The sequence below is a fragment of the Fringilla coelebs genome (assembly GCF_963513975.1).
Source record: "Fringilla coelebs genome assembly, chromosome: 5".
NCBI classification, from domain to species: domain Eukaryota; kingdom Metazoa; phylum Chordata; class Aves; order Passeriformes; family Fringillidae; genus Fringilla; species Fringilla coelebs.
In genome coordinates this window covers 23,906,619-23,921,202 of record NC_140033.1, presented here as the reverse complement: position 1 = coordinate 23,921,202, position 14,584 = coordinate 23,906,619, and the positions used below count along the sequence as shown (strand labels likewise).

General features: G+C 41.5%; 1 protein-coding gene across 1 annotated transcript in view; it reads right to left on the bottom strand.

Moving 5' to 3' along the window:
* Positions 1-133: 133 nt before the first annotated feature.
* ANKRD26 (ankyrin repeat domain containing 26) overlaps positions 134-14,584 on the bottom strand; it is a gene marked incomplete at its 5' end in the record, with an annotated part of 46,546 nt that continues 32,095 nt past the window's right edge. The window contains 11 exons of the mRNA XM_084205432.1: positions 134-1,194; positions 2,235-2,280; positions 6,954-7,200; positions 7,923-8,158; positions 8,871-9,152; positions 9,770-9,911; positions 10,333-10,445; positions 11,358-11,492; positions 12,642-12,716; positions 13,837-13,930; positions 14,130-14,305. Of these exons, the coding sequence (XP_084061558.1) occupies positions 1,073-1,194; positions 2,235-2,280; positions 6,954-7,200; positions 7,923-8,158; positions 8,871-9,152; positions 9,770-9,911; positions 10,333-10,445; positions 11,358-11,492; positions 12,642-12,716; positions 13,837-13,930; positions 14,130-14,305 (1,668 nt within the window). The 3' untranslated portion in view covers positions 134-1,072. The remainder of the gene's footprint in view (positions 1,195-2,234; positions 2,281-6,953; positions 7,201-7,922; positions 8,159-8,870; positions 9,153-9,769; positions 9,912-10,332; positions 10,446-11,357; positions 11,493-12,641; positions 12,717-13,836; positions 13,931-14,129; positions 14,306-14,584) is intronic.

The window sequence follows — 14,584 nt, the reverse complement described above, 5'->3', positions numbered from 1 at the left end:
AAGTAAAACTGCTTATATGGTTGCTATCAATTCTCCACCACATCTGTGCTACAGACACCATATCATCAACTGCTAGCAGCAACAAAAAGATTGGGTATCCTATCACACAAGTTCAGGAGAGTACTGAGGAGTGTTAATAATATTAATGTTCCTTTTCTATGCCTCCCACTGAAAGGGGAGTACCGTAAGTGTTTAAGCAAGAGCTGCAAAAGTCTGAAGCTGCAGCAATTTTTAATACAGAAATCAACACCAATACCATGAGAGGTACTGAGTTTGAATACCCCTCATGATATTCAAGTGTATTGTGACAGTGACTGATCATGAGGCCAGGTTGCCTATGGAGGCTTTGGAGTCTCCATTTTTTAAGTAATTAAAAAACCAACACAGATCTGGGAAACTACCTAAACGTGGTCCTCCTGGAGCAGAAGTGCTAGAACAAATAGCCTCCAGAGGTCCCTTCCAACCTCACTCATTCTGTGATACAAAATAAAAACACCAAAAAGATGATAAAACAAATCTTGGCACTACTACACACTCACAGTCATTTTAAACTTATAGTGCATAAAGTGACAACAATGTAAAGTGCCCTTTTCTCTAGCTTGAACATCACTGTAAGTTAATTAGCAGAACTTTGTTCTGCATCTGGGCTCAAAGGACATCAAATGATGTCCTAAGCATTGAAATAACACTGGAGAACTTACAAACACATTGAGAGAAAGGAATAAACAGAACAAAGTGAATGCTTTTGTTAAAACACAGACCACTAAAAATGCAACATAATGAAGCTACTGTAAGAGGAAACATTTCTGACAGCTTTGTCAAGCTCAAGAATCCAGATCAGTCAATCTGCTGGTCAGAAAAAACAGATGTGGTTCTTATTGTGAGTGCAAGAGAAACCAGCTATGCAGAAAAAACCCAACAGATGAGTGCACCGTGCTTGACATCCATTTAAAAGAGTTTATATTCAGACTGCAATGAACAAGTTTTCACATCTTAAATGGGGAGAAGGGAAACCATAGATGTGCTTTCTATAAAAGCAAAAAGTGTTCAGAGCCTTTCTACAGCATTTCATTCAAATCATGTAATTTTTGGTTAAAACATCACGGTACTCCTCTATTGCTCTGCAAAGGGGATCCTGGTCCACATGAAGGTTTTTGGAAGATCCAGCACCTCCAGTTTCAATTTCAGCAGTGGCTGAGGAGAAAAGAGACGAGATTCCTTATGTTACTTCTACAGCAGACAGGGAGAAATAAAGCAGTGTAAGAGTCGAGAGTCTGCAATACTGAACTAGACTAAAATTTCCAAGGACACCTAATAAGGGAAGAGCTGGACACAAAGGAATAAACACATTTTGTGAACATTTGCGTATCAGTCAATAGCATTTCTAAAGCTAGTGACAGACATTCCAGAGGCTACACGCTGAACATCTTGTGGGACTCCACATGACTCCAGTGGCCCTTAACAGGGCTTCTTAATGTAGCCCCTGAAGAGATCTTCAACCTCAAGTCTTTTCTTTCCTTAAATGTTCAAAGCTGTGCTTTATTGCAGCACTACAACTACACAGCTGCAGTCCCTGCAAAGCAGTGACTCTGGAGGACCTGCTACATGAAGCAAGTGGATTTCCTCTTTGGACACCTGGCCTCAAGTTACAGAGAGTGTTTTAAGCTCCATGTTGCAAGCATTGAACTCATGTTTGCCTAAATACCACTGAACCATCTCTTCCTAAAGAAATGTATCTTTTATCCCTGATCATGCTCTTGTTAATTATTCAAAACAAGATTGACTGCAACACCTAAGCTACAAAGATAAGCCATGAATCATAGCAAGAAAAATCAAGATCTAAGAGCAGAGAATATGTACAGTATGGTTTAGTACTGAATGCAATCCATGTACAGGGAAGAAAGGGATGGCTGAAGTCTATAAAGATCTCTAAAAATCTGGGGGCTTCTTTGATGCTTTTGCTGGAGATTAATGAATAGCAGCTTCATCCTAAACTGAGTGTTTATGAGTGGAGCAGTGGATGAGTTTTCTTTTTGCTTGTTTTTTTCTAGGCAAGTGCATAACATTCTATGCAGTATTTTGGGAAGCAGGAATTTTTCACATTCAAGTCTAAACTGGAGAGCTTGCAGAAAAAAATCTGAGCTTAACAGAAGAAGTTGAAAATAATGGTTTGAATGCTGTTAGAAATAGACACCTGTTCCCTTAATAACACTCCAAATATAATGACACATTACCTTCTTTCAGTTCCTTAGTGATTTTTTCGTCCAATTCCTGTCGTACCTAGAATTATACATCAAATATACAGTTTAGACATAATATGACTCAAATATAACTGCTAAAATTCCTAAAACATTTTTACACCTCATGGACAATGTGATAAATCCTAAAAATATCATCCCAAATGGAGATGATGGGCTGTGATGGCCAAGACGATGTCGAAGGCCCTGCACCACATGAGCTATGTGGAAAGGCTGAGAGAGCTGTGACTGTTTCTTTCCTGGAGCAGACAAAGCTCAGGCGACCTTGCCTGTGTGTATTAACTACCAGGGGGTGGAGTAACAGAGATGGAGCCAAACTCTTCTCAGTGGTGCCAAAAGAACAACTCCCCCTGAGCCTCAAGTTTTTTTCAAGCATGGAAATAAAGCAAACACATGGATTTCTCTGAAAAGGAAGGAAAAGGCCTTTGAATGAAAATACATCTTGAGTACTGACAATGTCTCCACTGTCCTCCTGCCCCCTCTGGAGAAGGCATGAAGTACCAAGGACTGAACAACAGGCCCTAAGGAGGCCTCAACAATCGGCCCGGAGGCAAAGCTGACCTTAGATGAACCTTCCAAATGTTATCTCTATATACCTGCTCATTACCCATTTTAATTAAATTATTGTTATATGTGTGCATTTATTGGCAGAACATGTATTTACCTTTCCACATCTAGAAACTAGATCTGGCCTAACCAGGAGGGTATAGGATCAAAGACCTGATTCCTCCTTGAGCCCTGGCCAGGCTTTGGGAGAAAGCCAACATGTGAAAATTACACATTATGTCAGCTTGTTTGTTTAACAGTATAAAAGCTGGGCTATTTTCATAGCAAAGTTGGGGGAGCCTAGTGGCCTGCAAGGTGGATGCACCACAGGAGTTCCCAGTTACTTTGGTTCTCCAGTCCTTCACTGTGACACCTTCCCCTGACAGCTGAGGTGTCTCAGACTTGGATTATGGCAAAGTACTGGAGTAACTGGTGATGTATCTTTCTTTATCACTACAGGCATTCTTTTGTAGTAATCATTAGGTGCAATGCAGAGCTTATCCTTTATAATTCTTTGCTAATGATTATATGCTTAGCTTAGCTTAGCACATCCTTGCAGAATTCACTGCAGTTTTACATTATAGTAAATTCCACTATTCCTCAAGTCGGTATCTGCGTCCCGAGCAGGTACCTCTCACTGCTTAGCTCTCAGGCAGTACCATACTGGGTCACTTGCAGCAGTCACCATCTCAGTAATTCTGTTTCAGGAGCTGATGTTGACTTACTACTTACCCACAGGGCTTCTTGAGCACAGAGTAAGTTGGATCCTCCAAGACTCCATGAGATGATACTCAGGGTCTAGGAACTCAACTCCAGAGCAGTACTGCTACTGCATACACAACTGCTGTTGCTACCCAGAACTTCTTGACTGTCAGAACAGGCAAGGGCAGTAAAGAGCTTTCTCCTCTAGTTTAACCAAGTTCCATCAGAAGAGGTGAAATCCATACATACAGTGCCATCTTACAGAAGCTGAACTACCACAGAAGCCATAACTTGACAGAGACAAAAAGCACAGAACTACTCAGCAGCAAGTCACTCTTTTACTCAAGAGAAACCAGCAACTTCAAAGTGTCTCCAGCTTTAGGCCAACGTGAATGCATCAGTAAGTCTGGATCAAACCTAGCAGCATAAATAGACAAAACATTTGCAACAGCACCCAAGGTTGAACAGTATGGGCTACAAACCTTGTCATATATCTGGCTGCAGAGAAGAGAGAGAAGATTTTTGATTAAGGATCTGAAGAAAGAAGAACAGCCTTAAGTTCAAAGGTCTTCAGTGAGACAAGAACATGGCCTACGTGTACATGAGGCAAAGAAAAAAGCTCACAATAGAAAGACCACTAAAATACAAGAACACACTTGGAAAATGAAGCCAGAAAAGGAACAGAAGTTGAGAGAGAGTGTGTAGGGAGCTGACATTCCCTTTCTCACATTATGCAGGGAAACTGGTTTCATAAATTCACTGGTTGCAGCTAGCAGAGTTCACTGTTGTTTTCCACATCAAAACTCCCACATTCATTTGCAGCAGCCTTTGGCACAGCTATTGGGATGGAAGCTTGACAGTTTCTAAGTATAAAAAGTGGTCTTGAGTCCCAAAATCTTGCAATATTTGCAGAAAGTAGACAGACATTCTCTGCCTTGGGCTATGCACTACATTTTCAAATTCTGGTACAAAGACCACTAACACTACTGCCTATTTATGACTCAGAGAGGGAAGACCTGGTATTAAGACTTCCCTGAACACACTGAACACTGGGGTACTTGAGGCTACAGGTGATGCCATGACAGGCTCAGTTGTTCCCTAATTGGTGATTTCAGGAAGACTTATCACAACAGAATGTGCAGCTCAATTTAGTATGAAGGCAGATAAATTCACAGCAGGAAATCTGAGTCCCAGACACCATCCTTCTGCTTTCATTGAGAGAGCATCTGGCATGCTGAGTTTCCATCTTTCTCTTAAAGGAACCTGGTTGAAATGGTAAGAAATATGTACGTTTTCTGTGGGTATAGCAGTTGTTTGTCTCACCCTTACTCAAGGAAGAAAACTTCAAAATTTGATACAGTATTAGAGCTCAAAGGGAATCCTGAGAAGACAAACTGTGTATAGTGAGAGTGAATTATCCTCAGCTCCTCTGGTGACAACAACCATAGGTTGTGATCAAGAGCAGAGAGAATTTCAGGGAACTAGGTCCTACCAACAAAACAGCACTAGGAAAGAAAAATGTTAGTATAGAAGAAAGCCTCCAAATTAAGAAGAAAATACTGGACATCAGTAATTGAAGACCAGGAAAACGTCATACATAACTGTTCAACAACTTCCTTGAGAGTATGCTCAAAGCTGTGAGAGACACATGCTCTGGAAAAAAACTCTATGGGTGCTCTTGAATTCAGGACACTGAGAGGGAACAGTATCACCATTCTCAGATCTAATGCAGACTTGTCTTGGAATCAGCTCAAATGTTTTTCACAAGTGGATTTGGAAGCATTTTTCAAAAAACATTGAAGAGGCCTACACAGCAGTTTGAACTATACATCTTTATTTATTAGCAGCTGTATAAAACAATGAGCCACAAAATAGCCTGGAGAAATATTTAATTTCCGTAATTAAACTTCCCTACTTAGGGGAAGGCAGCAAACCTGTGAAGGTGTCTATCTTGATACTGACAAAACTTTGAGATTCTCAGAGAGTTTTAATGTCTTCTGGAAAATGAAAATGGAAAGCACTATCTGAAAATTGTTGCTGTAATTGAGTTTTAGGAAGCACTGAGTACTTCCACTTTCTTTCCCTTCACTGTCTGTTTTCCTAATTCTTCTCCAACTGTTAAGCTTTTCATTGTAATCTAAGGCAGCTTTTTTCGCCTAGAAGAGGAATGGTTTCCTCTTTTGCCTTTTTTTTAATGTGTTGCTCCCGTCTCTCTGTCCTTTCTTTTCCTCTCTTGTTCTGTGCTCCCTACCCCTCCTGGTCTCTTTATTTCCCTTTCGCAGAGGGTCCCTGAATTTTCCTTCCTTTCTAGTGCTTGTATGCAGAATAGCCCCTGCAGATGACACAGTACTACCAACTTCATGAGTTCTTCCAGTCATGTCTGCCCACCTCTGCCCTCAAAAGAGTGCTCATGGCTACACAGAGAGGTTCATCTCTGTAACTGCCACAGCTATGAATTTCCAATGCTGCTTTGGTCCCATCTGTTCTCTTGGCTTGTTTTTGTAGAACAGGTGCTCTGTGTAAACACATGGCTCTTTCCAATGAGGGGGGACCATCAAACTGAGATGGACTTTAAAGTGAAGAAACACTTGTCACATTCCCTTGACAGCAGAATACAATGACTCAACAGAGAAGCTCAGCCAGTTAAGTGGGTCTCTCACTGATTACAACTATTGGTGAGGAGTTTTCATGGCATAATGTTCAGCCTTCTGTGAGGGATGTGCTATCACAGTGATTGCTAATTACAGGGCATACTTGGACCAGCGGCATTGCAGAGGTTGCAGCATTGCTGTAAAATCAGAAAGCTGTGAAGACTTGCCAAAGAGTAGGTAATTTTACCACTTCATGAAATAACATATGGCAGGAACTACAAGAACAAATGTCTCCTATGCATAGTATGTATTCTGCAATGAAGTGTAAGAGCAAAGTTATGCTATCCCATTAATATAATCCTATTTTTGAAGCATCCTTTTGTTGGTATTAACATAGTAACACATGTTCTGTGAAGAAACTGCTGGAGTGAAGATCAAGGAAGAAGAAAAAAGTGTCTCAGAGATGTCTTGATTGGATTTATCACTCAACGTGATGTTAGCCACTTTAAACGGGTTAGCCAAACCAAACACTGGAATTTCATTATGAGCTTAGCTGGGAGCTCCCTATGCCACAGTATTCCTTGACACAGTTTCTCTTGTGAAAGAATGTCATGGCATAGTTCACTGCTTTGACTTAAATATTTTACCCTCATGAAAATTTTTACAACTCTGATGACCAAAAATCTGCAGCCTTACAATGTACAGCTGTGCGCTGTTCTGAGGATTAGCAGTTGCTTTGGGCTATTAGACATATGGCATGGAACAATAAATGGATTCTAACTTCAGGCTAAAAGGGAGAACCTTTCATACGTCTACTCTTCAACAGGAGTTGAGAACAGTATTTCAAAATGCTTACCTTGGCCACAAAGGCTGCAACCCTGTTTCTTGAGGATAATGTGTTCTCAGCTGGAGTTAGGAAGCTTCCTCCTAGACTGAGACTTCTGCTCAATCCCAAATTGTTGCCAAGATGTCCCAGTGCAGTTGAATACAGAACTGGAGTTGCAGCCAGACCTCCGCTGACGATGCTGCTTGTGATTAATGATTTGCTTTTATGGCGCTCCCGGAGGAGCTTAGCATTGGCTTCTTCAAGTCTCTCATTAGCTCTGAAACATTTAGAAGGACACAAACAGTTACCTTCAGTAGCAACACTGTCCCAAAGTTACTCTCCAGGTCCTTGATTATTATTTGACTTCTGAGATGAAGAACCTCCAAAAGTAGTACATCATTTGACCTGAGCTTGTTTGGAGGGCCTGTTTCTAGGACGTCACACAAGGTGCAAAGAGCAGCGTTACCAACGCTTAGGAGTGCTCAGCATGAGGGCTTCGAAGCCTTCTGTGAAAGCCATGTGTTTACAGAGCTTCTTCTGGAAGGCACATCACCTCTGTAACAACTCTGGGCTTCCCAAGGAAAGCCCAAAGCTCAGAGCCACTGCTTAAACAGAAGCCAAAAAAGATAATTTCTATATTTCCTTCACAGAACAGAAATCTGTTCTCTGAGAAGCTTACCCTTATTCAAACAATAAAGACATGAAATTCATTTTTTCTGTTGTAACAGAGGATGAAATTATAGAGACTTGCAAAAAAAGCCAATTAAAAAAATCATCAACTTGAAAAATATCCTGTTAATGCCATGATCACTTGTGCTCCTGTTGAAACACTAAAAAGAAATGAAGGCCTGCTAAATGGGAAGGTCTTAAGGTACTTTTCCCACAGACATGTCATCATAGGCTTTCAATATTGGCCAGGTGCAGAAGAGGAATTAACAAGAAATACGCATGAGGAAAAAGGAGTCTCTTATTAGCACTCCAAAAAAAGCAGAGACTTACCTTTCCAGTTTCTTTGCTAGGCATCGTCTAGTTTTCACTTCTTCCAGATACAGCTCCTTGTACTTTTCCACTTCTGCCTGTACACATTCTTTTGGAAAAGTACTGTCTTGTTGAGTATTTTTTATCTTGTCCAATTCACATTCAAGATCTCTAATTCTGTCTTTTAGCTGGTTTCTCAGAGAAGCATGATGACTTGCTCTGATGTGTTCTAGTCTGTCCTGGGAGGCTGCCTGTGCCTGAAGGAGACAGTGCACCTTCAACCACCATGAAGTAAAAGAGAACTCTCCCCACCTGTCAACTGCATGTACCCAAGGTCATGGGCCCAGCTTGGCTTAGAGGCAGCTGTGCCTCTTCACTACCATCAGCAATCAAGGCAGAACCCTCAAGTTATTTACCCTGAAGGGTAAATAATTCTTTTGACTCAGGACAAAGCCCAAATCAGTACTGCTATTCAAAGCTTCTAATGAAAGGGCATTATCTCTGTAGGACAGGGCATGGAGAACAGGATTCTTCAAAGACCTTAGCAGGATGCCTCACCTCCTCCTCATCTCCACACCTGCAACTTCAGTCACTTGTTTTCTGAGCACTGTCCCCTGTACAAGGACAAAACTGGACCTGTAGGTCTGGCTGTGACAGCTGGAAGGTGCAACACCTCTTCAAACATGAACAGTGAGAAGAAGCAGACCAATGGACAGAGACAGCCCCAAGCACTGCAAAATGGAAACCTACCTTGGGATAGCTTTTGATTCAGGGACCTGCCTTCAGGGACATAACACACCATAAGAGCACTCCTGCCCAACCATATGCCCTTTTCCCACTGCCCTTTGGCACAGACACAAGTACAGCGCTAACACACAGAATCAGGCACCCAAAGCAAAACACTAAAAAACAGTGACCACAACCAAAGTCTACAGAGTGCCTACAGATGCACATCAGAAAGTCACTCACTTGCAAAAACAGATTGACTTCTTGTAATTTTTGTCTTATTTCTTGGCCTGCTCGTTCATCAACCTCTCTTTTATACTGTTCTATTTGGCTGTGATCCACCATGTTAGTCTCCAAGTGATGTTGGAGTTTTGCCACTTCTTCTTTCAGCTGGCATTTGCTCTTCTCCAGTTTTTCACAGTTCCCATGCAGGGTAGATAACTCTTCTCGCAAATCCCGGTTTTGGGCTTCTAGCTGCATGCTTTTTTTAGACTCCATGTCCAGCTGCTGGGAAAGTTCAGCAACCTGTATGTGGGAAAAAAAAAAAAAAGAAACTCAGAGGCATCTAAAGGCAGTGAATTCTATTAACATTGCTAAAGGGGCTGTCCATGGAGACTGCATTTATCATCTGCACACTCAGCCCCTGCCTCTCACCCATGAACATGACGTCCTGGTAGGACAGCAGAACTGCCCATCTCTAAGGCCCACCCTGAGACCGTGCACTCTTGGCTGACCCCGCCTGCTGTCACAGGACCTATTCTGTTCTTCTTGGTGAGCACCTGTATGATGGCTCCTTGGCCCATGAGGTCATGGGCCTTGCCAGCCCTGTTGCCATTCTTGGCTTGTCCTTCCTCTGCATAACAGTCTGCCCTTCTGGTGCCACTGCAGATGCTGCTTTGTACTTAAGGATTGCATTTTTACCCATAAGGACAACTACATCAGTATTAGTTATAGTCACCTACTTCTCTAACAGTAGAAAAACCATCTAGAGCAAGAACATCTAGAGAGAGAGCAATCAAATCAAAAACACAGCCAAGGAAAGCAAATCATCAACATGACAAGAAATACAGGCAAAGCTTCACACAGGTTTGAAAAAGAAGCAACACCACAATCAAACAAACCCCAAATTAAGCAGAGCTCACCTTGGTTCTCAATCTATCAACTTCACTGACCATTTCAGAATATCTGCTCTTCATTTCTCCCTTCAAATTAAGCTGTGACTCCATTTCTCTCTCCTCATATACTTTTATTTTCTTTGTAGCTCTACTGAGAAGTCTCTTCAACCTAAATAGCAAATCAGTTCAGAAAACAATGAAACACAGGAATAAGCAACCTTTTCCATATGCTCTCCAGTAAGGCATGTAGAAATAGCTTTCTTCATCTTTAACATACCTGAAAGTACCAGGAATTTATGATAAAAAAACCTGCTCTTCCTGTGCCACAAATCACCTGGCACATCCAAATTTCAGCTGGAAAGATTAAATGAAGACTACCTTCCCCACCTCCAGAGAACTGCAGGGCAATCTGGACTGGCAATTCCTCTTGCAGCTATAAGTAAGTATAGGCTCATGCACAGAGGTACCTTGCAGGAACTAACACAAGACTTCAGTTTGCTCACAGAGTATGTGCACCTACTCTTACATTACAGTTCAATAAAACTGCACTTCTTTCAGGGGTATCTCTTCACCATATTGAAAAGCCATACCTCTTAAAATCTTTCTGCAATTCCAAGTTTCGTCTCATTTCTTGGTCCAGACGGAGTTCAACTGGGCGTTTTAACTCTATCAGTTTCTTCACTTTCTTTCTTTCACTCTCACACTTTCAAAACAGAAAAGACACGTGACACACACAACACGTAAGAACAAAAGCTACATGCAATATGTGTCTCTAGCTTTCTCCATGGAGAAGCTGCAGCCCATCTCCGTTAGCCAAGTTACATGTTAGGTTTCACAGCAAACTGGGCCAATATTGAAGAACAAAAATAGATGCCTCCACTGAAACAAAGGCGGAGAAGATGCTGGACTACTTTCAAGAGTTCTCAAGTCATAGTAAGGATTATTTAGGTATGCTTATCATGGAAGAATACAAACTAATCTAAAGCTTTTACAGGATCTTTATTGATAAACAGGCAGAGGAATTTGATCTTTGGGAATTTTTTCAATATACTGTTCCCTTCCACCCCTTCTTTCTGGCTATTTATGTGCTAGTTGCTTTTTACTTCCTTTATTCCTCCATAGACAAAGAGGGAAAGACTGCCCCATTGCAACCGTCAGCCATTTCTGTTTTCTCAAGGACTAGTTCATTTCCCCAGAACTCATTCACTATGTTTTTCTGGAAGGCTTTTAAGCATCCACTACCCTGAAAACATGCTCGTGCTACTCCCTGCACTGCACTGGAAAAATGAAATACTTCAACCCTGCACAGAAAACAAGGGGTCAGAAAATGGCCAGAAGGAATCCAAGAAAGACCTGGGGAACTGAAGCCCTGCTTGATAAGTTCAACTGATGCAAACCATACCAGGAACTCTTCCAAAGAGAATCACTCCAGAACTTACAGAAGACACCCAGATAGCTTTCATTTGCTTCCTGGATGATCCACAAATCACAACATATCCAGAGCCTGAATGGCAGGGGTAATAAAAAAATGCTCTTTATCTAAGAACTCCACCAAAAGGTTAATGTGGTTCTCTCAGGTACTGGCTTAGGTCTCTGGAGAATTTTCTGGATTTACCTGTTCAAAGAGGTCTGCCTTTTCCCTGTCAAGTTGAGCAACACGCTCTTCGAGGTTAGATCTTGACTTAAACTGCTCTTCCCACATGCTCTGCAAGTCCTTTGATGTCAGAGCCAGCACATTCTGCTTTTGCACCTGTAAAAGCAACAATGACAGAAGAAGAAACTAAGGTGACCATAAAGAAAACACTGGTACAGAAAGCTGTAAATGGAAACTCTCTCCTCACCCCATCCCATGTCTATGGTTAATGTTAATGTGGGATGTAAAACACAGCTTGGGAAACATAACCAAGAACAGAAAATGGTAAAAAGAATTAATGCTATAGGGGTGGTTAGATGAGGTTGAACTTTGGGGAATAACAAACACACACACACAAAATCACCCTGCAGCTTTCTTCCAAAGGTTCTCTAGAGTTCATTACATACTTTCTAATGCAGTCTTTTCTAGCGCCCACCACAGAATACACCTTACCCTCATGGCTTCTGTGACAGCTGTAAATCTACTCAGAGCAAGAAAATGTTTTGAAATTGACAATGGTATTGATGGTTCTGTCTAAAGGGACAAAGATTTGCCTAACAGATGCATTTGAGTTGAATACAACTTGCTGATTCAGATCAAGTAAAAAGATTGAAAGTTGACTAGATGCTTTTAGTGGTATTTTTAAAGGAAAAAAAGGAAATTACAAAAACAAAAAAATGAAAAAACAAGAGATGCTTACTGGTTACAGAAAGTGACAAAACACTTAACACAAACTCTCAGGTAAAAAAAAATCCTTAGGGTGTATTACTTTCTCAAGTCCTTACAGAGGAGGTAAAACACTGGGTCTCACAACAAAAACTGACATGGCCTCAAGCCCAGCTCTGACAAAATTACAAAGAAAATATGGATCTGTAAATTCTGCTCTCCTCTCTCAGCTTTCAACCACAGATGCCCATGCTGTCCACAACATGCACTCTATCAGTCATCTGCTATGGCTTAACCCTGGTAGGCAGCTAAGCATTTCACAGCCACTAGCTCACTCCCTGCAGGTGGCATGGGGAAGAGAATTCATTAGATGAATCACATTGATGAACACAACTATCTTGCACAACACAACACATACAAAACACAGCAGTAGAAAAATGAGGAAATTTACAGCCTTTTCCCTTGAGGGTGCCTTGTCCTAAAACCAGATGGGTATTTAATAGTTGTGTGCTTACACAGCCCACATGATCTTTTCATCAATTACCCATACACAAAAAATTCAAAGACTAAAACAGTCATTCACAGAAGCCTGTCATGTACCTGCTTGTGGTGGTCCTCTGCAGCTGCCTGTGCTGTCTGTATGCTCATTAGCAAGTCTTCCAGGCGGTTATGAACCTACAGAAGCATTACAAGAAGCAAGAAGGCACACTATCACTTTCTACATTGAAGTTACACCTCACTGACAGAAGTATTACACAAAACCTCCTCACCTCTTTATTCCTACACTATTTACACCCAGCAACAACGATCAGAACAGACTTAGTTTGACGCCACTGTAAAACTTAGCAATCATCACCTCTGCCATTTGATGTACAGAGAGAGAGAGAGAGAGAGAGAGAGAGAAAAGACCATGTAGGATATAAAGAATCTTCAGTGAAAACAGACAGGAGTAGCTTTTCTCATCCCCAGTACACTTAAAACTTATGCCCGATTAATCAAAGTGGAAGGATTTGTCACTGCCTTCCCACTGGCAGTCACAGTATCAGAACATCGCAAAGTTTGAGTATCACATGTAGTGATTTTCAAAATACCTTCAGCTATAATTGATAACTACAGTTGTAACAAGAACCCTAGTTCAGTGGCTACAATACAAAAAACCAACAACAACAACAACAAAAATCACTTAATTCAGGCCACAGATGTTAGCACCTTATCCGAGCTAAAATCAACCACTGTGTAGTAGTGTGGTAAATTCCAAGGCTCACACTGAGTTTTGCAGATACCACAAGCAGTCCTCTTCACTGTTTCACAAGAACAGACACACGGCAAGTAACCAAAGAAAAAGTAATTGTGCACAGCAAAAGCACTGGGACATGTAATTTTTGTTTCAGTCTGATGATGTCAGCCAGATCTCTGGCACAAAGGGCTTGGCATCAATATACCCTGTGGAATTTCCACCAATAAACTTGATGAATACCTTAAACGGAACACACTGCAGTCCCCAAAGCAGCATCTGATGTTATGAAGGGTCTAAAGCAGACAACAGTTACACCAGTGTATTGCTGTCAAATCCTTACCTTTTAGAGTGTTATGTTTGACTTGCTATAGCATGGTTAAATTTTCAAAGCTGGATGGCTGGAAACTAGAGCAGGCTGCTTTCCTAGCAGCCTCTTCAGAAAAATGCATGCACTGAGCTCCCCTTGGCTCTCCAGGAAAACCTCACCATAAAATTTCCCCAGAGAAATAGGTAACTAGGCTCAGGAGTCTCCAAGAGAGAAATTTATGAGCAGCTTACTGAGGCAGAGGCTTGCAGGTCTCTCTGCAGGACTTCAATTCTGTTGCTTTGTTGCTGGACAGTGGCTTCCAATTTGGTGTTTTCAATTTCAAGGCTTAAAAAGAAATACAGGTCTTGTTATAAAAATCTGCCAGAGCACCAATTCCAAAAGAACAGTGCAAAATAATAAGAAACAAGAACATTCTTCATAATCTTAATAATTTGATGTGACACAACAAGGCTACCTATCTATGCTGTGGTTTCCAGCCAATCCCTGCAAGTGACAGATACCTCGCCCCACTGTGTTCTCTTACTGTTGCACATGTTCTTCCAGTTGTTTTATAGTAGTGTTAGTCTCAGAAGATGCCAACAGCTGGTCCTGCAGTTTCTGGGCAGAAGCTGTTGCTTCTCTTTCCTTACCATCCAAGGCAGTCTTCAAGTCACGAACACAATGCTCAGACTGAAGATACTTTTCTTCTACCTCCCGCAACTGTAAAATCACAGAAAGAGTTCGCAGTTGTCAGGTGAGCTTTTATACAGGGCAGTCAGCTGCTGCCCAAGGATTCACATGTTGCAGATATCTGCCCATGCCCTCTGCCCAAAGAACTGTAATCATCTCAACTTTTAAATCTTCTACTAGCAAATGAACAGAAGCTTTGTTACTTCCTAGTCTTCTACAGCAGCCTCTCCCATCCCTCCATGGATTTCCAAGAGCACAGTTCTAAGCACTGACACTGCTTCTCTGACTCTTTTGGTGACTTAGGATGCT